The sequence below is a fragment of the Centroberyx affinis genome, unplaced genomic scaffold (genome assembly GCF_046629955.1).
Source record: "Centroberyx affinis isolate AG114_WGS23_722 - 3 ecotype Tasmania unplaced genomic scaffold, CSIRO-AGI_Caff_v1 ptg000814l_1, whole genome shotgun sequence".
Classification (NCBI taxonomy): domain Eukaryota; kingdom Metazoa; phylum Chordata; class Actinopteri; order Beryciformes; family Berycidae; genus Centroberyx; species Centroberyx affinis.
The window spans coordinates 357,691-378,456 of record NW_027279416.1 but is presented as its reverse complement, the minus strand read 5'-3'; the positions used below and the strand labels follow the sequence as shown (position 1 = coordinate 378,456).

The window sequence follows — 20,766 nt, the reverse complement described above, 5'->3', positions numbered from 1 at the left end:
GGTAGGTAAATTGGGTTTAGGTGGGATAAATAAATGGAATAACATTATTTCCCCTCTTCTCTGCTGTCCTGTCTAGTCTGATCTTCGGGGCGATCACCTGTGTGACGGGCCTGTTAGGGGTGGTGATTGGTGCTGCCACCACACGCCTCTGCCGCCAGAGGACAGAGCGAGCCGACCCGCTGGTGTGCGCTGTCAGCATGCTGGGCTCGGCCATCTTCATCTGCCTCATCTTCGTTGTGGCCAAGAAGAGCATCATAGGAGCTTATGTAAGGGCGACACCCAAAACTTTGTCCTACCTCTCAAATTGTGTGTCTGCTGTGAAGGTTCAGCCTGGCAGACATAGAAGCTTCATCAAACATTGAAGGGAGACTTGTTCAGGAGCTGTAATTGTCAAGTCCACTTTTGCTTCTCTGCTGCCAAGAAGCCACACAGGTCCCCAATAAAAAAGGTCTCTCCGACAGCGAGCGATATTAGTATGTTAATTATGGATTAGCCTTGGGGGCTCAGCATTAAAAGGGAAAGCCTGTTAACTCATTTAACAAGAGAGGGCCTAGTAAAAGCTCACCAGGGCAGGGTAAATGTTTGCATCAGGAGTAGAGGGGGAAGTGGAGACTTCACCTGACGGCCCCAAGGCAGCAAGTCGGTCTTGCACCTAATAATGAATAGTCTTAGTTGCAGGTTAGATTGAGATGCCCTTAGGAGGTTTATACCTTGGTTTATACCTTCTCAGGCCAAAAGGAAAGGGTTTCAGGCAAATGTGTGGGGGTGTTTGCGTGTCTAATTGCCATGTAAAGCAGGAAAGGGTGCAACTTTAACAATCACTGCCCTGGAACAATGCGCTGCGGCTTTTTGGACTCGCCAGGCACGCATTTCACAGTCTTATCAGAGACAAAGGAGTAGGAACTGACTTTCAGCAAGTTGGCCAATAATAATGTGGTGAAGTTGGAAGTGATGGAAAATATTTCCCATGCTTGTAACAGAACATAACAAACAGGCTCCTATGTCCTAAATATGTGACCCTGGCTGCCCTTGGAAAGTCTGACCTCTGACTTCATGGAGGACTACTGCTGCTTCAATGAGCAATGAACTCAATGAACTACAGAGCTTCTCTGAAGGAGTTACACTATATCTGATTTGTGTCTGAGGAGTTAATCTTGTTTGTGTGATTGGAACATTAATGAAGCAATAAGCCACAACAGGCTGTGCTTTACAGTTATTTTAGTACAGTAAAGAGGCGATGACTGCTTTTATAACGCATTGCAATGAATAAAGAATGCAAATGTTCAATAAATCATTTTTTAATCAAGAATGATTAAATAATAACATAATTAATTACATTTTAATCTTCTGCCAAAGCAATACACTGTAGTTTTTGAACAGCACATAAAGTGGTTACTAAGTGACACATAATTACTTATTTTTTTTCTGATACCACATTAATATTTAAATGAACTGTTATGCGGTCAAAGGTGCGCGTTTATCGGGTGTTTTACAGCGGCTTCACACATGACTCAGCCAATCAGAACTGAGGACCGGAAGTATCCGTATTAATTACATAATTACAGATCTGTCCAACTAGATTTTATACTGGCGCTGTGTGACGGAGTGAGCTTTATCTTGTGCTGTTGCACGGCTGCTCAAGTGACACCTGCTTTCTATCTTTGTATAGGAAAGGATAATGGTGGAGGGGATTGATGTTCTTAAATGTTTTATATCACAGTTTAGGGATTTACTGCAAGATCTTAGAGCAGCTGCATCTAAGAAAAATTTTGCTGTAAAAAAAAAAAAAATATAACAATAACGATCATACTTAGTGAAACAGGGTGCCATTTCAAACACTGTGCTTTCACTTATTCACACCCCCAGATAAACTGTACTCACTCATGTACTGTACAATATTAAATCATCTTACAGTACAGTGGCTGTTGTAAGTGATCAACTCAGGTTTCATGGCAAAGCACTGACAGATGTGTTATATTATACAGCGTGACGTGGCTGTAACGCTCGGTGCTGCTCTGTCTGGGCCGATTGACCCTCCGCAGCTGTCGCCTCCTCGACACACAGCTAATCTGAGGGAAGGTTGGGCTTCTCCCTTTTAGGAGGCAATGTGTCGGTCACGGTGTCTGGTTCGCAGCTCTCAGGACAGACCCGTCTACATCTCCACTGTCAGGCAGCTCCTGTGGCCCTCTGCAGGCCTGGCAGACTGGCGTAGGGGTTATTCCCCAGTCAGGAAACACACATTCACCGGCAGTGTGAAAACCGTGCCAGACCCGACCGGCCAATAGAGATACATGAGATTCCATTGCAACCAAATCCCTTTGGGTCTGTTATTGAAAGTGGCCAAATAGCCCCACCAGCTGCTACCAGCCCTTGTTTGAGGTTCGGATGTTAAGAGCCTATGTGTACATACGCTGAATGTCAACCCCACTTCGTTATCTGATATTTTCATTTTCCTGTTACGACCCTCAGACTTGTGATTCAAGAAAATGATTATTCATACTGGATGTGGGAAATGGTTAATTAAGTTATTGCAACTGGATCCAAATTTAGGAAGTGTTAAAATGCCTCCACATCTAATTTATGTGTTTGACAAGGCTTAGAATAGACAGTCCTTATCATCCTGTGCTGTTTTTCAGCTCTTAGGCTAAATACTCAATGGGACCAAAATGAAGGCCTGTACATCCCTGTATAATTGGGCCACAGCATAATAACAGGTTTCCAAACCACAGCAACCAAAGCTCTTTTATTCAACAGTGGATTCCCACAGACGGTATCAATATCTGCAACACTAAAACACCCGTTGGCTTCATGTGTTGTTACCAACTGTCTGTGCAGTGAAAATTGGCTGATCCTAATTAGTGCTAAATGTGTAATCTCTTCTTCTTTATTTAGGTCTGCATCTTCATAGGAGAAACGCTGCTGTTCCTGAACTGGGCCATCACAGCAGATATTTTAATGGTACGTACTGAGAACCTATACTTATCCACTGGGTCACTGGAAACTTCTGCAACGCACTGAAACAAACGGCGGTCATCCCCTTAGACGCAGCCTCTTATTTTGAGTTATGAAATGTGTGAGTGTGCAGGGACCTTGTATAGTTCGGGTGGGGTTGATAATTACCCGTTTTGACTGAGATTGATTCATTCACCACTCATGGAAATAAAAGGAGGGAGGCCCCCTTTTTTTTTTTTTTTTTTTGAAAATGGCCTATATGTTTTTGTATCCCAAAGCGAAAAGAGAGGGACAGAGTAAGAAGAGACGGCAGTTCCATGCGTGCGTGAGCCAAATGAAATGAGACTTCCTGCAAAGTGGGTCTATCAGCCAGCTCCAGTTAGTTTGGAGACTGTGGTGAGTGTGCAGAGACAGGGACAGACGGCTACAGTGGGCTGGAGAGATGGCAGTGGCTCCCGCTCTGACATTTTTACTGTGACTGACAGGCATGCATGCCCGCCTGGGGTGTCCTGACCCAATGAGGTGGGCTCTGCGTGCATAATTGAAGACTCCAGGAGTTGTTTTATTATGGATGAGTGACTCTTTCTACCTCTTTCTACTCATCACCCTACATGATCTTATGTATTTTTCACCCTCTCTCTCTCTCTCTCTCTCTTCTTCTCTCCTGATCTCTCTGCAGTTTGTCGTTATCCCCACGCGGAGAGCTACGGCCGTCGCCTTTCAGAGCTTCACCTCTCATCTCCTAGGTGACGCAGGAAGCCCGTACCTGATCGGCTTGGTAAGACTTTACAAGAAACAGCACTGCTCGGTTGGTCAAAGTGTATAAAGGGGAATGGGAATATGTGTAAAATTCACCCCAGGTTATAAATCCCAGCTGAAATGTATCGGTAGGTAGCTGTGAACGTCCCATTCACACACACACAACGCATTCAGATACCAACTCTGTTTGCTCTTTAAGTGGGCCAGTGCAAATTGAGGTACAGGAGGAGCTTTTAGCACAGGTCTCAGGAGGGCTAGTGAACAGACTTGTGATTTCACCTCTCCTCCTCAGGCTGTCATGGTGTTTTCCAGTAAATCTCGCAGCTCCCAAGAGGGGCCAGTTTTACTGTATGATTGGTCAGGAGTGGAGAGAGCGGTTCTTACTGGCACAATTGGCGTCTCAAGGTCACAGTGTTCCCTCCGGTCTCTTGAAACTCTCCTCCTCATCCGCAGACAATAGCTGCAGTCCTTGCATCCAGGAGGCCAGAATACAAGGTCTGCCCGCTATTCAAGGGACAATAAAACAGGATCCACCTCAGATTGTCAACTGGCATTCCTCTCATTCCAGAGTATGAACATTTTTTTGAAGTTAAACAGTAACTCCATGGAAGTACCCCTTCTGCATGCCTTATTTGCGCTAAGAGCAAGCCTCGAAAACTGGGCTGTGTGCACATATTACACACAGACGTAAGCCACAGGAAAGAGTGACAAGCCTTAATATGTGTTCAGAGCTGCTTATCATCCCAAAATGGTGCAATAACACCATGAGCAGATATCATAGTCTACACCTCACATCCTAATTCGAAACTATTCATATTAATGTGTAACATGCACTTTGGTGTCAGCAAATAGCTGAGACAGAATAGCTTGCCCTACTGTTATGTGTTTACATTGTGTTTTATTGTCCTTCTGGCTCAGAGCCTAGGTCATGTTAACAAAGGTAGTGGAAGTTCTTTGATCAGCGAATCAGACTGAGATCCTGAGTCCTTGAGGGGCTGACGGGCTGACAGGCTGGTGACATACATAACTGTCGAGCTGCATAGAAAGAGTTCACTTCTTTTTTTTTTTTTACAAATGGAGCTGAAAGCCAGACAAAAGGAACACTAAGCTATATCCAAGTACTGACAAGCTCTTCAAAGGACTGAACAAAACTGTCAGTACAAAAAAACCCCTTGAAAACAGAATCAGGCAAAAACAAAACAGTGTATTGTTTTTACTCTTCAAATGAAACCCCAGTGTCATCTTCACACACTACAAACAGAACACTTCCTACTGGCGCATTTGGAGACTGACACCTTGGAAGACTGTGTGACTCAATCTGGATCACTTTAACTCTATTGATAAATACTGATAAATACTGCAACCCTGTAACATTTGTGGATATGGTACTGTACACAACCAATGCCCTGGTCACATTCCAACATGCTCCAAATGTCAGAATACTACAACCCTCTAACACACACACACATGTAAACACACACACACACTGGCAACCAGAATTGCCCAGCCGTGGCCCCACAGTTAGCCAGTCACCCTGGTCCTCTGCGTGTTCTCCAGGGCAAGGCTCTCCTCTGAGTGACACACTGAATGTCCCTGGGTTTCTCACCCTTCCACAAACCCCTGACCAACGAGGCCCAGAATGCACCAAGTGCGTCACTGCTGAGTCCTCAGTTCCCCGACTGAGGTTTAACATCCGAGTGTGACAGCCTTGTCGTGACGCACGATGAGCGCGGGCGGATGCACGATCACCCGTGCAGACTGGCACATATCCTGCAAACAGGCAAAGCGAAGAAGAGAGAAATCTTAAGAAAAATAAACCTCCGATTATTGCTTAGCAACTGCAGGAGAAAGCCTTGAGTCAGGCTTTGGAATTTGACATTTACATGTACGTGTGCACCAAATGTTAGACCTGCAGAAGATGTATTCAGCACTGCAAACCAATGTGGCGTTTTACACACAGAAAATTAAAGGTGCTGAAAATGGTTCTTCGGGAATGATGCCATCGAAGAACCATTTCTGGTTCTTCTAATAGCAGTACCTTTGTCTACTGTAGGCCTGCCTGTGGATATGAACTAGTTGGTGGCCACTTGCCAGAAAACTACCACCTCCTCTGCTGTGTAAAAAATGCTTTGGAACATCTGAAATTCTCATAGCTTCAGCTGAGACACCCCTTCATCAGCACGTAGACCATGCCAGTTGTCACATAAGAAGCGTCCCCCTGAGAAACACATAATGGACTCGCTCCACATACGAGTGGGACATGGCCTGAGGCGGAGTGGGTGGCAGGGGAACGCTGGGAACAATCTCTCTGCAATCTACCAAGAAATGCCTGCTAGCACAAGCACAATAATTAGACATGCACCGGTCCGCTATGTATTTTTAGCCGAGCCATTTTATCATGAGCGGCACTGTGCGAGTGGCAGGCAATGTAGTGTGGCAGAGCGCATACCTGACTGACTGAGCTCTGCGCTGCCCACACACACAGCTGTTGGACGGGCACCAGATTCTGTCTCACACATGCATTTATGTATTTATACACTTTCTCGAACCCTCCTCTCTCTCTGATCACTCCTCACATACACACACGCACACACACACACGCACACACACACACGCACACTCCGACATCCTCCTGTCAGCAGTTCTCTCTCTCCAGCTCTCCCTGCAGAGAGTCTCATTCTGCTGATGCTAACATATAATCAATGTGCTTCAGCCAGGGTGACCTATGTCTGCTCAGACCCTCACTCACACACAGAGAGGCAAACCCCCCTCGTTCCTGCTGAGCATACCTCAACACAACTACATTAATCTACTAAAGGCTGTAATCAGCAGCCTCCTCCCCCTCGATTGTCAGTATGGTGATCTATACGTGTTGGAGAGCTGCTGTATGAGTGATATGGGAAGGCAGCAATCATCACTTTGCACCCCACCATCCCCCCCAGCTGTTGTTTTCCTTTGCGCCATGCACGACAGACTCTCCACCAGCGTTACTCAAGCCTTCCACAAAACGATGACCTACGAGCTGTGAAATCCTGCCTCGTTTAAAACAAAAACAGGGCATCTTACATCACAGTGTGTGTGAGCAGGTTTTTCTGTTGCCACGATGAAATATCTGTAACTCGCACTGGTAAAGCAGTCAAGTGTGAGCGCATAACCATCACAGCGTCATGCAGGAGACGGAATGATATTATCATTATGATCCCTGAATGATTTGTTTGACTAAAATCTCCCTCTCTTCCTTTTTGTGTTTGTGTGACTGTGTTTGCATGTGTGCGTATGTGTGGTGGTGGTGGGAATGTGGGTGTTTGTGTAAATGTGTGTTTGTGCTGGTATGCGTGGGTGCAGATCTCGGACGGCCTTCAGCAGAGCTACACTACGTCAGTGCTGTGGCAGTTCCTCAGTCTGGGCTATGCCCTCATGCTCTGTCCCTTTGTCATCGTCCTGGGGGGCATGTTCTTCCTGGCGACTGCCCTGTTTTTCCTGGATGACCGGGAGAAGGCCGAGAAACAGTGAGTGGCTCACGCGTTGTTTGAATCTGTACGGCAGATGACTCATTATTGATTCATTCATTATTTAGTAATTAATTATTTGAATAATTTATGCTTACTGGAGATGTCTTGGGAGTTGATAGTTACCCTTCTCTGCCTTTGTGGATAATATCTTCTCTAGATAATGGGTTGAGCATTTTCCATCCAAACACAACATCTGAGTGCGTGAAACTGCAGAAGTAGCAATCATTTTGGTTTTATTCTGAGCGCTACAGAGAGACAAAGAGGTTCCAGGTAGAAAAGACCTCCTTAGGAGGATGCTGTAGCCTTTTACCCTGATCTGGGAGTTAGATATGTTGAGGGACAAGCTGCCTGTTATTCAGAGCGATGCCAACAATGGTGCCAACCCTGCAAGACTCAGAGACGCCCCTCAGCCAATAGAAAGCCCCAGTCAGCTAAAACTGCTCCAGAGCTGACACAAGCTGTTCTAGCCATCAATTTGTTAAAGTGTGCTTACTTAGTCTTTTATGAGCTACCGCCCCTCATATTCGTGCATTCATATTTTCCCCTTTCAAACACCAAAACACAAACCCAGAGGCCACAGCAGCTCGTCATGGCCTTAAAAGGCTAAAACAAACACACTCATCCTCTTTCAGATGGTGAGACATGGGTTTTTTTTTTCTTTCTTCCTTTTTTTTCTCATTTTTATCACATTGACTGACTCCCCTGGTGCCGGGGCACTCAGAAATGACTTCCTTCCTGTTGAAGATGAGGGACATTTTTAGGCAGGATGGCAGTCTGACGTTCCTCTGCAGTATCATTCTGTCTTCACCCTGCTGCGCAGGTCGCTGGCCGTTCCCACGCTGCAACTCCGCACAGAGGGAAGATCCTTGAAGCATGTTCGTACAGCTTGACCAGAATTAACATATTCAGAATCATTTGAGTCGGAAACATAAGCCTCTACACGGTAAAACTTGCAGAAGTATAAAATGCAGTCAGGCAACTTTTGTGGAAACCACCAACTTCACTTTTCATAGGGTTTACTGTTTAATATAATCCAAGGGGTGAGCTACCATCCAAGCTGTTAACATCTCTCCTGCATGATATTAATATGCAGCCTTGGAGGGGTCACAGCTAAGGCAGAGAACCATGGCCACCACTAGTAAGCCATGCTGTGGCTGTCGCTGGGCCCAGTCCAGGAAAAAAGAAAAGGGAAGAAAGGCGGAACAATGATAAAAAAAAAAGTCACACTCTTGCCATCATGCCAGTAATAGATACTACTTTGTGGTTTGATATGTGGTTCAAACCATCCGGCCACATTATTGCCCAGTGTGGGTGGATGGAACATGTTCAGTCAAACTCTATCTGACCACAACCCCTTGACTTCCACGCCACACAGGGCAAGGCTGACACAGATGGGAGTTAAAAAGGATCAGGGTTCACTTCTCAGACATGAAATAGAAGACATATTTGTAGGCAGGGATGGAAAGTCAGTTTTACACAAGTATGACCCTAAAACATATTTCTGTGGTTGTTGGAATATTTGAGTTTTCCCCATTTTAGAGTTTTTGAGCTACTATATTTCAAAGCAAATATCCAACTTTTTACTGAACTACATTTACTACAATTACCATGCATGCCATCAGTTGATACTAGAGCATTGTATTGAACATATACTTACTTAGGTCCATGTATTATCAAATACAGTACTTCAGTACATTTACTTAAATAGAAATATCCACCAATATCTTCCGGAGTATTGTCCTATTAAAGTATTTAAACATTTCCTTAAACAGAGGATTTGTGCAACTGCACCTCTTGTTTGCTACGATTATAGAAGGGTTAATCATACACTAGCTTGTTGGATTGCACCCAGGCACAGATTCAGCGAACATACTGCTGCATTCATCATATAGCTGTGTACAACATGCCTCTCTATGCTAAAGGCCTCTGCAGAACTGTATAGATCGGGACTGGCAACATCCCAACCAAGACAAGGGCTCTACTCTGACAGCAGCAGCTCTTATGTAAGAAGCTTCAAACAGCACTTCGGGGACCAAGAAAGATGACAACATCAACACCTAAACTAGGGTTATTCCACAACTGGGATATTTATAGCATCCATTCACGCTCTAAAGCCCCCGATTTATAAATTTCCCCTGACTTTACAAAGCGCTTTGCAGCTTTTATGAGTGTGTCCTCAGATACTCAGAGCTATTTATAAAAGGAGCGGAGCCGAACGAGTTACTCACTGGAGCGCGCCTGTCTATTTCCAGCCCCGAAGAGTGCTTTATTATTTCTAGGTTGTTGGCTTTTTTTGGCTGAGGGGATTCCATTAATAGCTCAGGTTTAATGCATACCCCCCCCCCCCCCCCCCCCACACACACACACACACACACATTCACACACGCATACAGCGTGCACACCCACACCCCTCGTACTTACATGTGTGTGAGCACATCTGCCTCATCTGCCATGCCAATTGACAGTACAGATACAGTATGGGTCAAGGCAGACTGAGCTTCACAGCCTGGAGGATGAGAGAAGCAGATTGTCATGAAGTGTGCATAAGAGATGGAGAGACCGAGGAAGATAGTCAGCTTGTGATGAAACAATGTCTGTTAGGGAGAAATAGCTTGAAAGAGTGGGACGAGGCTAGAGAAGAAGAGGATGGGTGCCTATGTGGGTTCAGAAAATCTGTCTCATGTTGTGCATTCCTAATTAAAACCTTTTTCTCTTGCCAGGTTGAGCCAGCTGACACGGCCGCCCTCCTCAGTCAAGGTATGATCAGGTAATTTGCATTCAAATATGCCTTTTTCTACTAAAAAGGCCTTTTCTCTTTATAGCTTTTCACATCAGCAAGTTTAAGAGGTTGATACAGAAGAGACGTTCCTGGAACATAAATATTTATTGAGATCTTTTCTCATTAGCTGGCGAGCATGATATAGACCCCTTCTTTCTAGATTCAACAAAATCTGAAAGCATGAAGATTTTTTTAGAGAATTTTAAGACACTTAACAAACCCTTTGACCTGAGGCTGTCCAGACCTTTTAATCATGACAGCGTAAATGTTGGAAGTGATACTCATGGTGATACAAACATGATTGATCTCTGATCCGTTTCCTGTCCCATTGTATTTATGTGTCTGGGCATTCTTGGTGGGGTTATTTGGCTATGTTTCTGGCATCTTATCAAGACCTGAGTTGCCTTCCCTCCTTCCTGCCTTTATCAGACTCACACACACGGCAAAACCTCTCTCACTAATTATTAACTGAGAAAAAAAAACACAACAATTGGCGGCGCACCAGCCGACCCTGCACAGTAGGACAATAGGGAGCCACTGTAGTTGCCGGTTAAGAATAACAAGATTAAACTCTGACTCACTGATTGCAAGGCCAAGGATTTTGTTGTGACTAGCTTGTAAAGGTTATCATGTTTAGCCAACAGGTCAAGGTTTTGCGCATTCCTATTCATTTCTTTGTACCCCTATCCGGGCTTGTTTGACTTCCAAGATATTAGTCAAAATACCATGTTAAAAAAATGTGTAATAAAATAGGTCATGAATGTATACACTGCTGGGTTTATTTTACCACCTCCCCATAATGCCCTGCCTATGTCCTTTAGTATGAGAGGGATGTAAAAAGAGCAACAAACTGTAATGAGTCAATGACCTTATGTGGCAGCCCCTTCACTATTTCTTGTGTTTGAAATATTTTTCTTTGATCACGTGACCAAACAACATTCTATTTTGTGGTAGCTTTCCTAAAAAAATGCAAATCAGTTTGTGTTTTTTCTGGGTTTATGTGCAGTGCAGGGACTGACAAACTTCCAAGAACAAAGATCATAAGCTTGCTGACAAGTGCTGTGATTAGAGGTTTTATGATAAAATCGCACCGACTTGTGAAAACTGGAAAACCGAGGTCCCTTCCGTTTCTTTCATGATGGATAGAGTTCCATTCAGGAAGAAGTGTGATGATTTGCCAAAACTGCAAGTACTTGCAGTATGTGAGGCTGTAGTCGATTTGGTGAAAAAAAATCTTGCCTTCACAAAGGTGCGAATTCCTGGAGAGGCTGAGGAGAGGATGATCTCAGGATCTTCAGGAGGACGGTGTCATTATCAGTGGCAGGGTGACATTAAGCATGCAGAGCGAATGACAGGTGACATGAAAGGCACCCACATGGCTGACACACGTTTCAGGTTTCAGCCCATGAGTGTCATTTTCTGCTCCCGGCCTCCGGGCTTCATCAGTTCTCTGTCACACACACACAGGAGCTAAATCTTTCTCCTTCTGCTGTCAGAGTGGCTAATTATAGGGAACAGCGGTTTGCAGCTACATGAGGTCAGAGTTGAATGTCCTCGTGAATTGTACATTTCTATTCTGAAGTGGAGCATGAGGGCGCTCTCTGCTGATAGATTTTCAACAAATTGGTTTTGGAGGCTAATCCAATCAGAGGCAGGCAACATTTCCTCCCTTGGGTCTGACTTGCTCCTCACGGATCAATACAGTTCACAGTTGCCTGCTCTCCGATGACAAGAGTCCACCTCCCATTCTCCCCCAACCCGGCAGTACATGCTGTTAATCTGTGCTGGTTTATGGAGGATATTTAAATTGCAGCAAAAGGTGTTTTGCACGGACAAGCAGCGGGCCCAAGAGAAGGAGAGGAACTTAGAGGGAAAACACGAGAGGGAGAGAGAAGACGAAGGGACTGTTGGATAAATGAGGATAGAGAGAGGCAGTAATCGCCTAAGCTGTTATACATCGCAGGCTATTAATCTCTGGCGATGCAATCCCAGACGGAGATCAGATAAAGTGAGATCCAATTAACTTCCTCCACAGGAGTAACCGGCCTCCGCTGACCGCTGAACAAAGATTCCCTCCGCAGCACACGTTAACTAGAAGAGATCCCCAAGTCGGAGGCTGTCAGAAGATCAGCGTGAGATCTGACAGCGGGGCTTGACACTTATTTATTCAGTAACCGCTACCCCTGACTACTTGGAGAGGAAATTCGCAACACGAGGCGAAACCCTGATTCAGCTGCTGCGGTCCAAACTTTTAACTGTTATAAGTGTTTATACAGCTGCAGGCACACACTTTCCTTCTTTGCGCTCTTATCATTCAACAAAAGCTTTGAGTCCTCAGTCAGCAGTGCTGAGTGGGTTTATGGTGCCGGGTAGGGCACTAACCACAGACCACACACACACACACACACACACACACACACACACACACACACACACACAGTGTACATCCAGGCTCTGACGTGAACTATACAGCATACAAAACACCAAGAGAGGCCCTTGACTTTCAAGCCATTCCTCTTTCATAAGCTGATGAATAAGTGAATAGGAAGAACCCATTCAGCGCTTTCTTAAATGTGTCTATGGTCTTGTTTACCAGGCCATTCAGTGCTTTCTCCATCCGTCCCCGAATGTGAAGCCCGCCAGACCTATAGTAGTGTCAGAGCATTCAGCCCAGCCATGTTCAGTCATGATTTGCATCCTCCCGGCCAAAAAACCACTACAAGTCGGTTTGATTAGAGTTTGTTTGCTTGCCAGACCAATCAGACCTCCCCTTTGCTTGAGAAGCCAACAAGCTCCACCACAGTAAAAGTGAAGCTGTGAGGAGGCAGGCCAGTCTCGCAGATATCAAAGCATTCACAACTCTAATTATCGTCATGCTGGCGTTTGAACAATTTAATTTCAAGTTTGGCCCATAAACATAAACAATTCACCAAGGTTTTACAGTAACAGTCGAGACTAATAAGTGTAGAAAATGGTCAGACCCGGAGAGGATTGAATGTCTCTCCATTGAATACACAACCAAAACACAGTGTTTTTTTTTTTAAGTCCTCTAATCCCCTGTTTTAGCTAATTACTCTTGTTTGTATATCATAGGACTGCTGTTTTTCTGGGACATGTTTGTGTATCTGTGTGTGTGCGTGTGTGCATGCCTGTGTGGATTAGTATGCGTGTCTGTGTGTGTATGTTTGCCTGTGTGTATGTGTGTATACATACACTACCAGTCAAAAGTTTGGACACACACATTTTTCTTTATTTTTACTATTTTCCACATTTTAGAATAACAGTAAAGACATCAAAACTATGAAGAAACACAAATGGAATCATGCAGTGAGCAAAAAACTATCTTATATTTTAGATTCTTTAGTAGCTGCCCTTTGTCTTGATGTAAATAATGAAAAACATAGTACATTCAATCAGGTGTGTATATATAAATGTGTATGTGTGTGTATACGTGTGTGTGTGTGTGTGTGTGTATGTGAGTGCGAGATGCTAGCTTGGAACAGCGCTCTGCCAAGCCCCCTGCACTAATCCCATTGTAGCAGCAGTGGTAGCTTGTGTACTGGAGCGTCCGGGGCAGAGGGATTCCTCTGTAATGACAGACCACAACAAGCAGCGCGACTCACTGCCATCTCTCTCATCCAATCTGAGCAGATCACAGCCACGGCCCCATGAGCACTTAATGGCCCAATCTCCAACTGGAATATAGTGTTCCTTCTGGCACCACATCTCCCCCACAATACTGGCTTTGTTTATGAGTATTTCAGCAGCTGGAAGACATTTTTAACAAGTCTGATTGAATTATCATGAACGAGTAATTTCGTTTTATTAAGTCCATTTTCAGATTTTGGTGGGAAAATTGCTAGCATTTGTTGCCAATGCTAGTGCAAGTGAATGGGGCTGAAAATGGAGCAAAACAGTAAAACTTGCAGAATTTTGCACAATGACATATGCACCAATTGAAAAAAGAGACACACACTCTTATGATAGATAGCACAGAATAAAAACAATTCCTTGCAATTGCAATTGGATCCTCTTTGGATTTTAGAGATACTGAATGATTAATTGCAAGTTAAGATTATTTTGCTCCAAATTGGTTTTTATAGCATTTTGGAAATGAACTTGTGTGATCTGAAAGTTTCAAAAATATCATTTTACATCAGCAAACCCCTAACCCCTCCATGAATCTTGTTCTATCTATGTCTATATGTCTATTGATGTTAAAAAACACCTTTGATGGGACACTAAGTATAGCGTTAAATCATAGTGTAAAGTGAGGCAGGTGTATTGTAACACATCAACATGCATGATCCCCACTCTGTACATCCTGAAGGTGCAGTGATTCTGTTTTGCTTGTTGCTTGCTGTCACACAGATTGAGGGGATCTGCAGAAAACAGAGTGTTAGTGTGTTGGTATGTTGTGTACAGTGACACATGTAGGTCAGAGGCTGGTCCTACTGGGCGGGCGTTATCAGGAAGGTCCTAACAGATGGCCAAGGAGCTTTCGACCTCAACATTAATTACATGAGAATGTCCTGTGGTGAGGACAGACTCTAACCACACCATTTCCTCTTCTCTCTCTTCTCTCTCTCTGTCAGGTGACACCCAAGTGAGGGGGCGTCTAGAGGAGCAACCAAACTCAATAAGGATGACAAAAAGGAGCTAAACAGCGAGGGCAGCTGATCCACTTCTTTAAAACCACGCCATCATCGCCTCGTCCTTTTGTACATGCTTATGGAGGCTGTTCGTAACTGGAAAGAGGGAGCGTCTTGCCCCTTTAAACACCTCTAAATCACCAGCCGGTGAGAAGGCACACAGCAGTGTGTTGAAGCTGGCCAAACCGACAGCTGGTGTCCTCTTCACCTCTGTCTGCTAGGATCCACTGAACCTTCCAGGGAGGCAGTGCGGTGGTAACAGCCCCTGTGACCCCCCGCACCCTCCCCCCCTACTCCCTCCCGATGCCATACTACTGAATGCTGACCATGAACCTGCCCTGTCTGTCTGCCTGTCTGTCCAACGGTCTGTCTGTCTGTCTGTCTGTCTGTCTGTCTGTCTGTCTCTGTCTGTCTGTTACATCGGCTGTCAATCTGCACCAAGTGCCATAGCGTCATTACATTCCTTCGGACTTTGCACTGACCACCAACAACCTTCATGGCGTCACTGACTATGTTTACATGCACACCATCAAATCTATGCTCTTACTTTGACGATGAGATTAGTTTGATTCAGCTGTTTACATGCATAGCAGAAAAATTTTTTTTTTCAATACCCCCGTTTTCATGGATTCTTGCATACTGGAGTTATTAATTGAACACTTTGTCATGTGCATCATATTGCTCCCTTGGCGTTTCTGTTGCTCCCATGCAAATTTCCCACAATTTATTCAGTGCTGACATTCAAAGCATGGAGCCTGGATGTAAACGGATAGTAGCTGTACAAATTTACAAATCAAGTTCTGCCGAGCAAGTTACGCAACTTGTTAAAATGTGTTGAGTGAGACTGTTTGGAAAGTAGTGCTTATGAGTCCAAATAACTCTCTGATAGCGTGACTAAAATCACATTAATCCACACGTCTTCATCGCAGTATTAACAGTATGAACTTCAATATGACATAATTACAGTGTTTACATGGTGAATGCATTAATCACAGTATTCTCATAATCGCATCAAGATCAAAGTTTTGCTGTGCATGTAAACATAGGCATCAATAAAAGGCCAAAAAGTGTTACTGTCTAAAGGTCAGTGAATCAGCCTTAAGACTTGGAGCTTTCACATCAACAGAGCAAGCAAGCTGTTTCTTTTGACCCCCATGTGTCGTTGTTGTTGTTTTTAGCTTTTAGCACTTATATCAATGTAGACAGTGCCAGAAAACATGACAGAGATGAGCAATTTCTGCACATTACTATTCACAAGCTTTCTTGTGATTTTTATTCTGTGTGATGTTGGATTTGAAACTGGAGGTTACTGCCTATGATTGTTTCAGAAGGATGATGCAATCCAGGCAATGTAGAAAGGACACTGGATTATATGTTTTATAATTTATAATGTACATGTTTTTTTTGTTTCCCAAAAAAGCTATTCTTTTGACTTAGAGCCGTTTTAAGGAGTAACACCTGTCTTTGTATACACGAGAAGCAATACAAGAATTTTAATGTCGAGGAAACCAACCTTTCATCCACACTGCCTTATCAGTGAGCTGAGTTTCCCTTTAAAGGATGGCTCTCTGATGGCTGGTTTTGAATTTCTGGACACGACACCCACACAGAGACGGAGTCACTTTTAATGATGGATTCCAGTCGGTGCTAGCTGGTTACAATAACGAGCATTGTGAGAGGAGAACTTTTCCCCCTGCAATTGTAGATATCTCATTCCATGCTTAGAAGAAAGGACCTTTGAAAGGAGCTGGAGTCACAGTCATCCGTGTATTAGTCAGGGAAATCAAAATCCCAGACAGGAACAGGAAATCTATTGGCCCCAGGTTAGACTGATGGAGAGCTTTTATCGGCGATAAAGGATAAGCAAGGAATCCCCCTGAAACCGGACCAGCATGTCCTCAGATGTCACTACAGGCAAGGAGAGAGAGAGAGAGAGAGGGAGGGAGAGAGAGAGAGGGAGAGAGAGAGTCCCCTTCAAAACTTGGAGTTAGGGAATTAGGTAAAAGCACCAGAATAGAGGTATGTGTGGGAAATACAAGTCCGCTTCCTGAACGACACAATAGCCAGTAAACATAATTGCCTGGATTTTATTTCTTCATCACTCTATGCACCAATTACAGTATCATATTTGTAGTTATGCAAATTCAATGCAATCTACCACAAAAAACAATATGTCAGAGAGGACAGCTAAAGCTAGTTGTGTGTATATATTTAAGATCTAGGCAAAAGCTTGATCAGAAGTACTCTTGAAGGATAATATTTTGTAGTATTTTACCCAGTGGATACAATTTTTACTGAAACCTTGGAACCGACAATGGAGTCGGCGGATTCAAAACTGCATAAAGGGAAAAGCACCTTGCAGACCTCTGAGAAACACAGGAGGAGGAGGAGGAGGAGGATAGATTGAACTTAGCGGAGAAATAAAGGGAGACTTTGAGATGGTTCTTGTAGCATTGGTGTGTGAGTGTGACTCACTGGCTGTGTGTGGGGTGCTGTGTGGGCTGGGTGTCCTTGCTGCCAGATCATTAGCTTTAGCTTCTCTCCAACTGTGTGGAGCTCTCTGAATGTGATTCTGTCCAACCTGACGTGTTTACACACCTACATCATCTTAATGAATTAAGCTTCTTACCTTCCTTTTATTGATATTCTTTTCTTTCTTTTTTTTTTACCAAATGAGTTTTATAAAATTACTACAATAGAGATATATATAGCTATATCATGCAGCAACTTTAATATATTGTAAATGATGGCTTTGATGCAATGTATTTATTTGTATGTTACCATAATGAAGAATAATCTGTAAAGGGAAGTTTAAGGTTTAAGTATACTACACTTTGTTGTTTGTTTTGGGTTTAGAAATGCCTGTATGTTCATCCTATTGTATCACAATGAAACAACACAATACCTTTTTACATCACTAAGATTCATCGTGTTTACTGTGATCATGAATTGGACATCTCACACATAGAGAAACATGTTGCGCACACACAGACACACACACACACACACACACACACACACACACACACAAGGAACTGCAATGTGATAAGACAATGTATTGGCCTCTTCTTTATGGCGCAATACTTTTGTATTCATTTTTGTAGCTGTTGTATGATGTTTGTTTTTCTAGGACAACTGATCAAACCATTTTGCACGCTTAATGTTCAGGGATTTATTTTAACCATAGCCTAGCATCCACTTCACCACCTCTGCCACAGAGGTCCGACACTTCATGCTCACAGTAAGTGCTGACATTTTGTCACTTATCATCAGAAGGGAAGCTGGCTCTGGTTGGATGGGTCATGAATTGAGTTTCACCTTGCCAAATTTAGTTGATTTAGCACCAATCCTTTAGGAGTATAAGTCCATTGTATTGAGTAATTCTATGTTAATAATCACTGAAGTGATGTATTGAGAATGTGCTATTTCTTGTCATACAAGAATCATGTATAAAGAAACCTATTTCTGATGTTGAGCAGAAAACAGAGGTTATTTTTATTTTTAGAGCAAGTGAATACAAGAGGGAAAAAAAGCAAGAGAAATCAAACAATATTATTCTAGAAATGAACTGTGATGCTCCCTTGGGGGTTGATTTAAAATGTACATGTCTCTGTAAATCAAATAAACTTATTTAATCAATTCATACCATCATGTTGTCTCTTTTCTTTTTCTTTTACCAAACGTGCAAAATCCAAGTGAACCAACATCCAGGAGAATCTTATATTAATTAATAAGGAATTCATTACTTTGCATGTATCTATTTTAGAAGAATGTAACATTAAGAGTTCAATTCAGAGCTAAAACTGGATTTGATGCAAAGATTGTGTGTCAGTATTCGCACCAACTTGTCTTTGGTATTAAGTGAGCTACAGACCTGGTAAGGGTTTTCCCCATTTTCAAACAAACCAATACTAGAGTATAGAAACGTCCTCTATGTCCTCTATGATTCTGACAAGCCATTATTATTCTTGAAGTCTTTGTAGTTATCTATTTGTTTAGTTATCCCAAATACAATACTGTATGGATGTGACAGACTGAAGATGCCTGCTTCTTGCATTTTAGACCACAGCCTCTTCCTCAACTCAATGGAACCTGATGAAATACTGTATATTCATGTATATTTTATCAAAATAAAACAAGCCAAGCATGTCAAGAGCATTGCATTCCTAATGAAAACACTGTACAGTCTACATAATGGTGGTGAATATCCTTGGATGGGTACTTCTTGTAGGAAACTCATCCAATTCAAATTCTGGCAAAGGTAAGCGAATTCAAGGTGAAATAGACCTGAGTTATCAATAAAAAAAATCAGCATTTTCAATTTTCATCAGTCATCCACAGATTGATCAGCCAACTGCAGTCACAAATGGGCGAATATGGCGATGAGTAATGACTGAAATCTGATGATAAAACTTTGCAACCAAGTAGAGATTCTTTCAAACTTAGTGAGCTGCCAGGTGCAGAGTTGAACACCTGTGCAGCACAGATCTGAATATAAATAACTTTTTCCTCATGTGTGGGACTTAAGTCAACTCAGCTGAAGTCCCAGCGCTGAGTCAATGCACTTGCTAGACTCCCTCACTCCCTCAGGCTACCAACACAAGCTAGGTGAAAGGTAAAAGCTAATGCATAGACTCTTTTAGAACAAACTCCGCTGTTGAGAGTCGGACCTTTACTTGCTACAAACCCCTTCTTTTTTTTTTCTTCCTCTTTTCCTCGTCTTTGGACAGGCTCACAAAGGCTTGATTTTTATCACAGTGAGAGGACAGTAGGCCTGAGCTGGTCTGTGAATGAACTACTGTATTGTTCAGGTGCAGTCAGGCAGCGCTTTGTGAGGCTTAGTTTGTAAAGTAATCTCGCCGTCCCCGGAGTGGTTTACAGACGCACTGACACATCCCAGACCCAACACAGGGCTCCATCCACGCTGCGGACGCACTGAAATAAAAACACAATATTTACCTCCGCAGGAACTGAGGAAGTCCACAGCTGAAGGCCCTCAGTGTGGTGAGGTTCATCAGACAGGGGCAGAGCTACCTGCCATGGCAGCCAGCAGCACTAATGGGCTTGTCTATGACAGGGCTGCACAAACACAAAGCTTAAGTATACAGTTGTGACTAAAGAAGATCTGAGATGCTCGGTGTGAGGCCTTTAATTAGACAGAGCCATGTTTTAAATGGATCCGCTAACTGAAGATCTCCTATTATCACCCGGGGTTGATGAGGGGAAGATTACAAGTCCCAGAGGGAGAAGTGAAGAAGTAGTATAACTCTTCTGTTTGGTCTCATGGTGACCCAGAGAGAGCAACACCCTTTTCCCACAGTCGGACCAATATGTACCCCTATAGATGTTCCAATCTAAAAGTCAACACACCTAGTCATGCAGCAGGCAGGAAACAGTGGGGCGTAGACAGGAAAAGGGGAGCCATTCTAGCAAGCCATGGAATTTCCATTTGCACTTTGCCACTTAAATTCACAGAGGACAAACCTTGTACAACACACTGGGCACATTTAGATCGCAAATAGCTGCTGGTGGATGTGAAGCTTCCAAATGTCAGCTGGGCAGGATTTAAAAACCACGTTGTTTTGACCATTTTTTTTTAGATGCTACAATGTGTTTTGAATCAGTTTCATGGTATTTTGTTGACATGGAATTTACTCAGCACATGAAGGACCATGTCAACTTTAGTTAAATTAAAAAAAAAAAAAAAATTGAGTTATAAAACTTTCACATAACAGCAGCAAAATGTAAGTTTTACCACAAGATTCAAGAGATGAGATTGAGACATTGACATTGGAGAAGTGACACCCCCTGTTGAAACACAGTCACCTCTCATTAAGGCTCTCATTAAAGGCTTAAACATTTTTTTTTTTAAATCTTATTATGAATCAAATTTTAGATTGCCTCATCATGGTGGTAATCTGGTCTCATTATAAATATAGGACACAATAACTTATTATGTGTGTTGACATTTATTTAGTTACAATGTAACTGTTTATGAATAGTCTCACAATACTATATAGATATAGATGTATGCTTTAAAATGACAATCTATCCTAGAACAGAATACACACATCAGTCCTATGATCTTAGACACCTCAAACAATATTTCAGT

The 20,766-nt window shown here is 43.1% G+C and overlaps 1 protein-coding gene across 1 annotated transcript in view; it reads left to right on the top strand.

The window, feature by feature from the left end:
- The window catches only part of LOC139645050 (sphingosine-1-phosphate transporter SPNS2), a 49,060-nt gene extending 30,761 nt beyond the window's left edge, over nucleotides 1-18,299 (top strand). The window contains exons 7-12 of the mRNA XM_071520632.1: nucleotides 77-266; nucleotides 2,893-2,958; nucleotides 3,632-3,730; nucleotides 7,057-7,220; nucleotides 9,944-9,980; nucleotides 14,598-18,299. Of these exons, the coding sequence (XP_071376733.1) occupies nucleotides 77-266; nucleotides 2,893-2,958; nucleotides 3,632-3,730; nucleotides 7,057-7,220; nucleotides 9,944-9,980; nucleotides 14,598-14,612 (571 nt within the window). The 3' untranslated portion in view covers nucleotides 14,613-18,299. The remainder of the gene's footprint in view (nucleotides 1-76; nucleotides 267-2,892; nucleotides 2,959-3,631; nucleotides 3,731-7,056; nucleotides 7,221-9,943; nucleotides 9,981-14,597) is intronic.
- The last annotated feature ends 2,467 nt before the right edge of the window (nucleotides 18,300-20,766 follow it).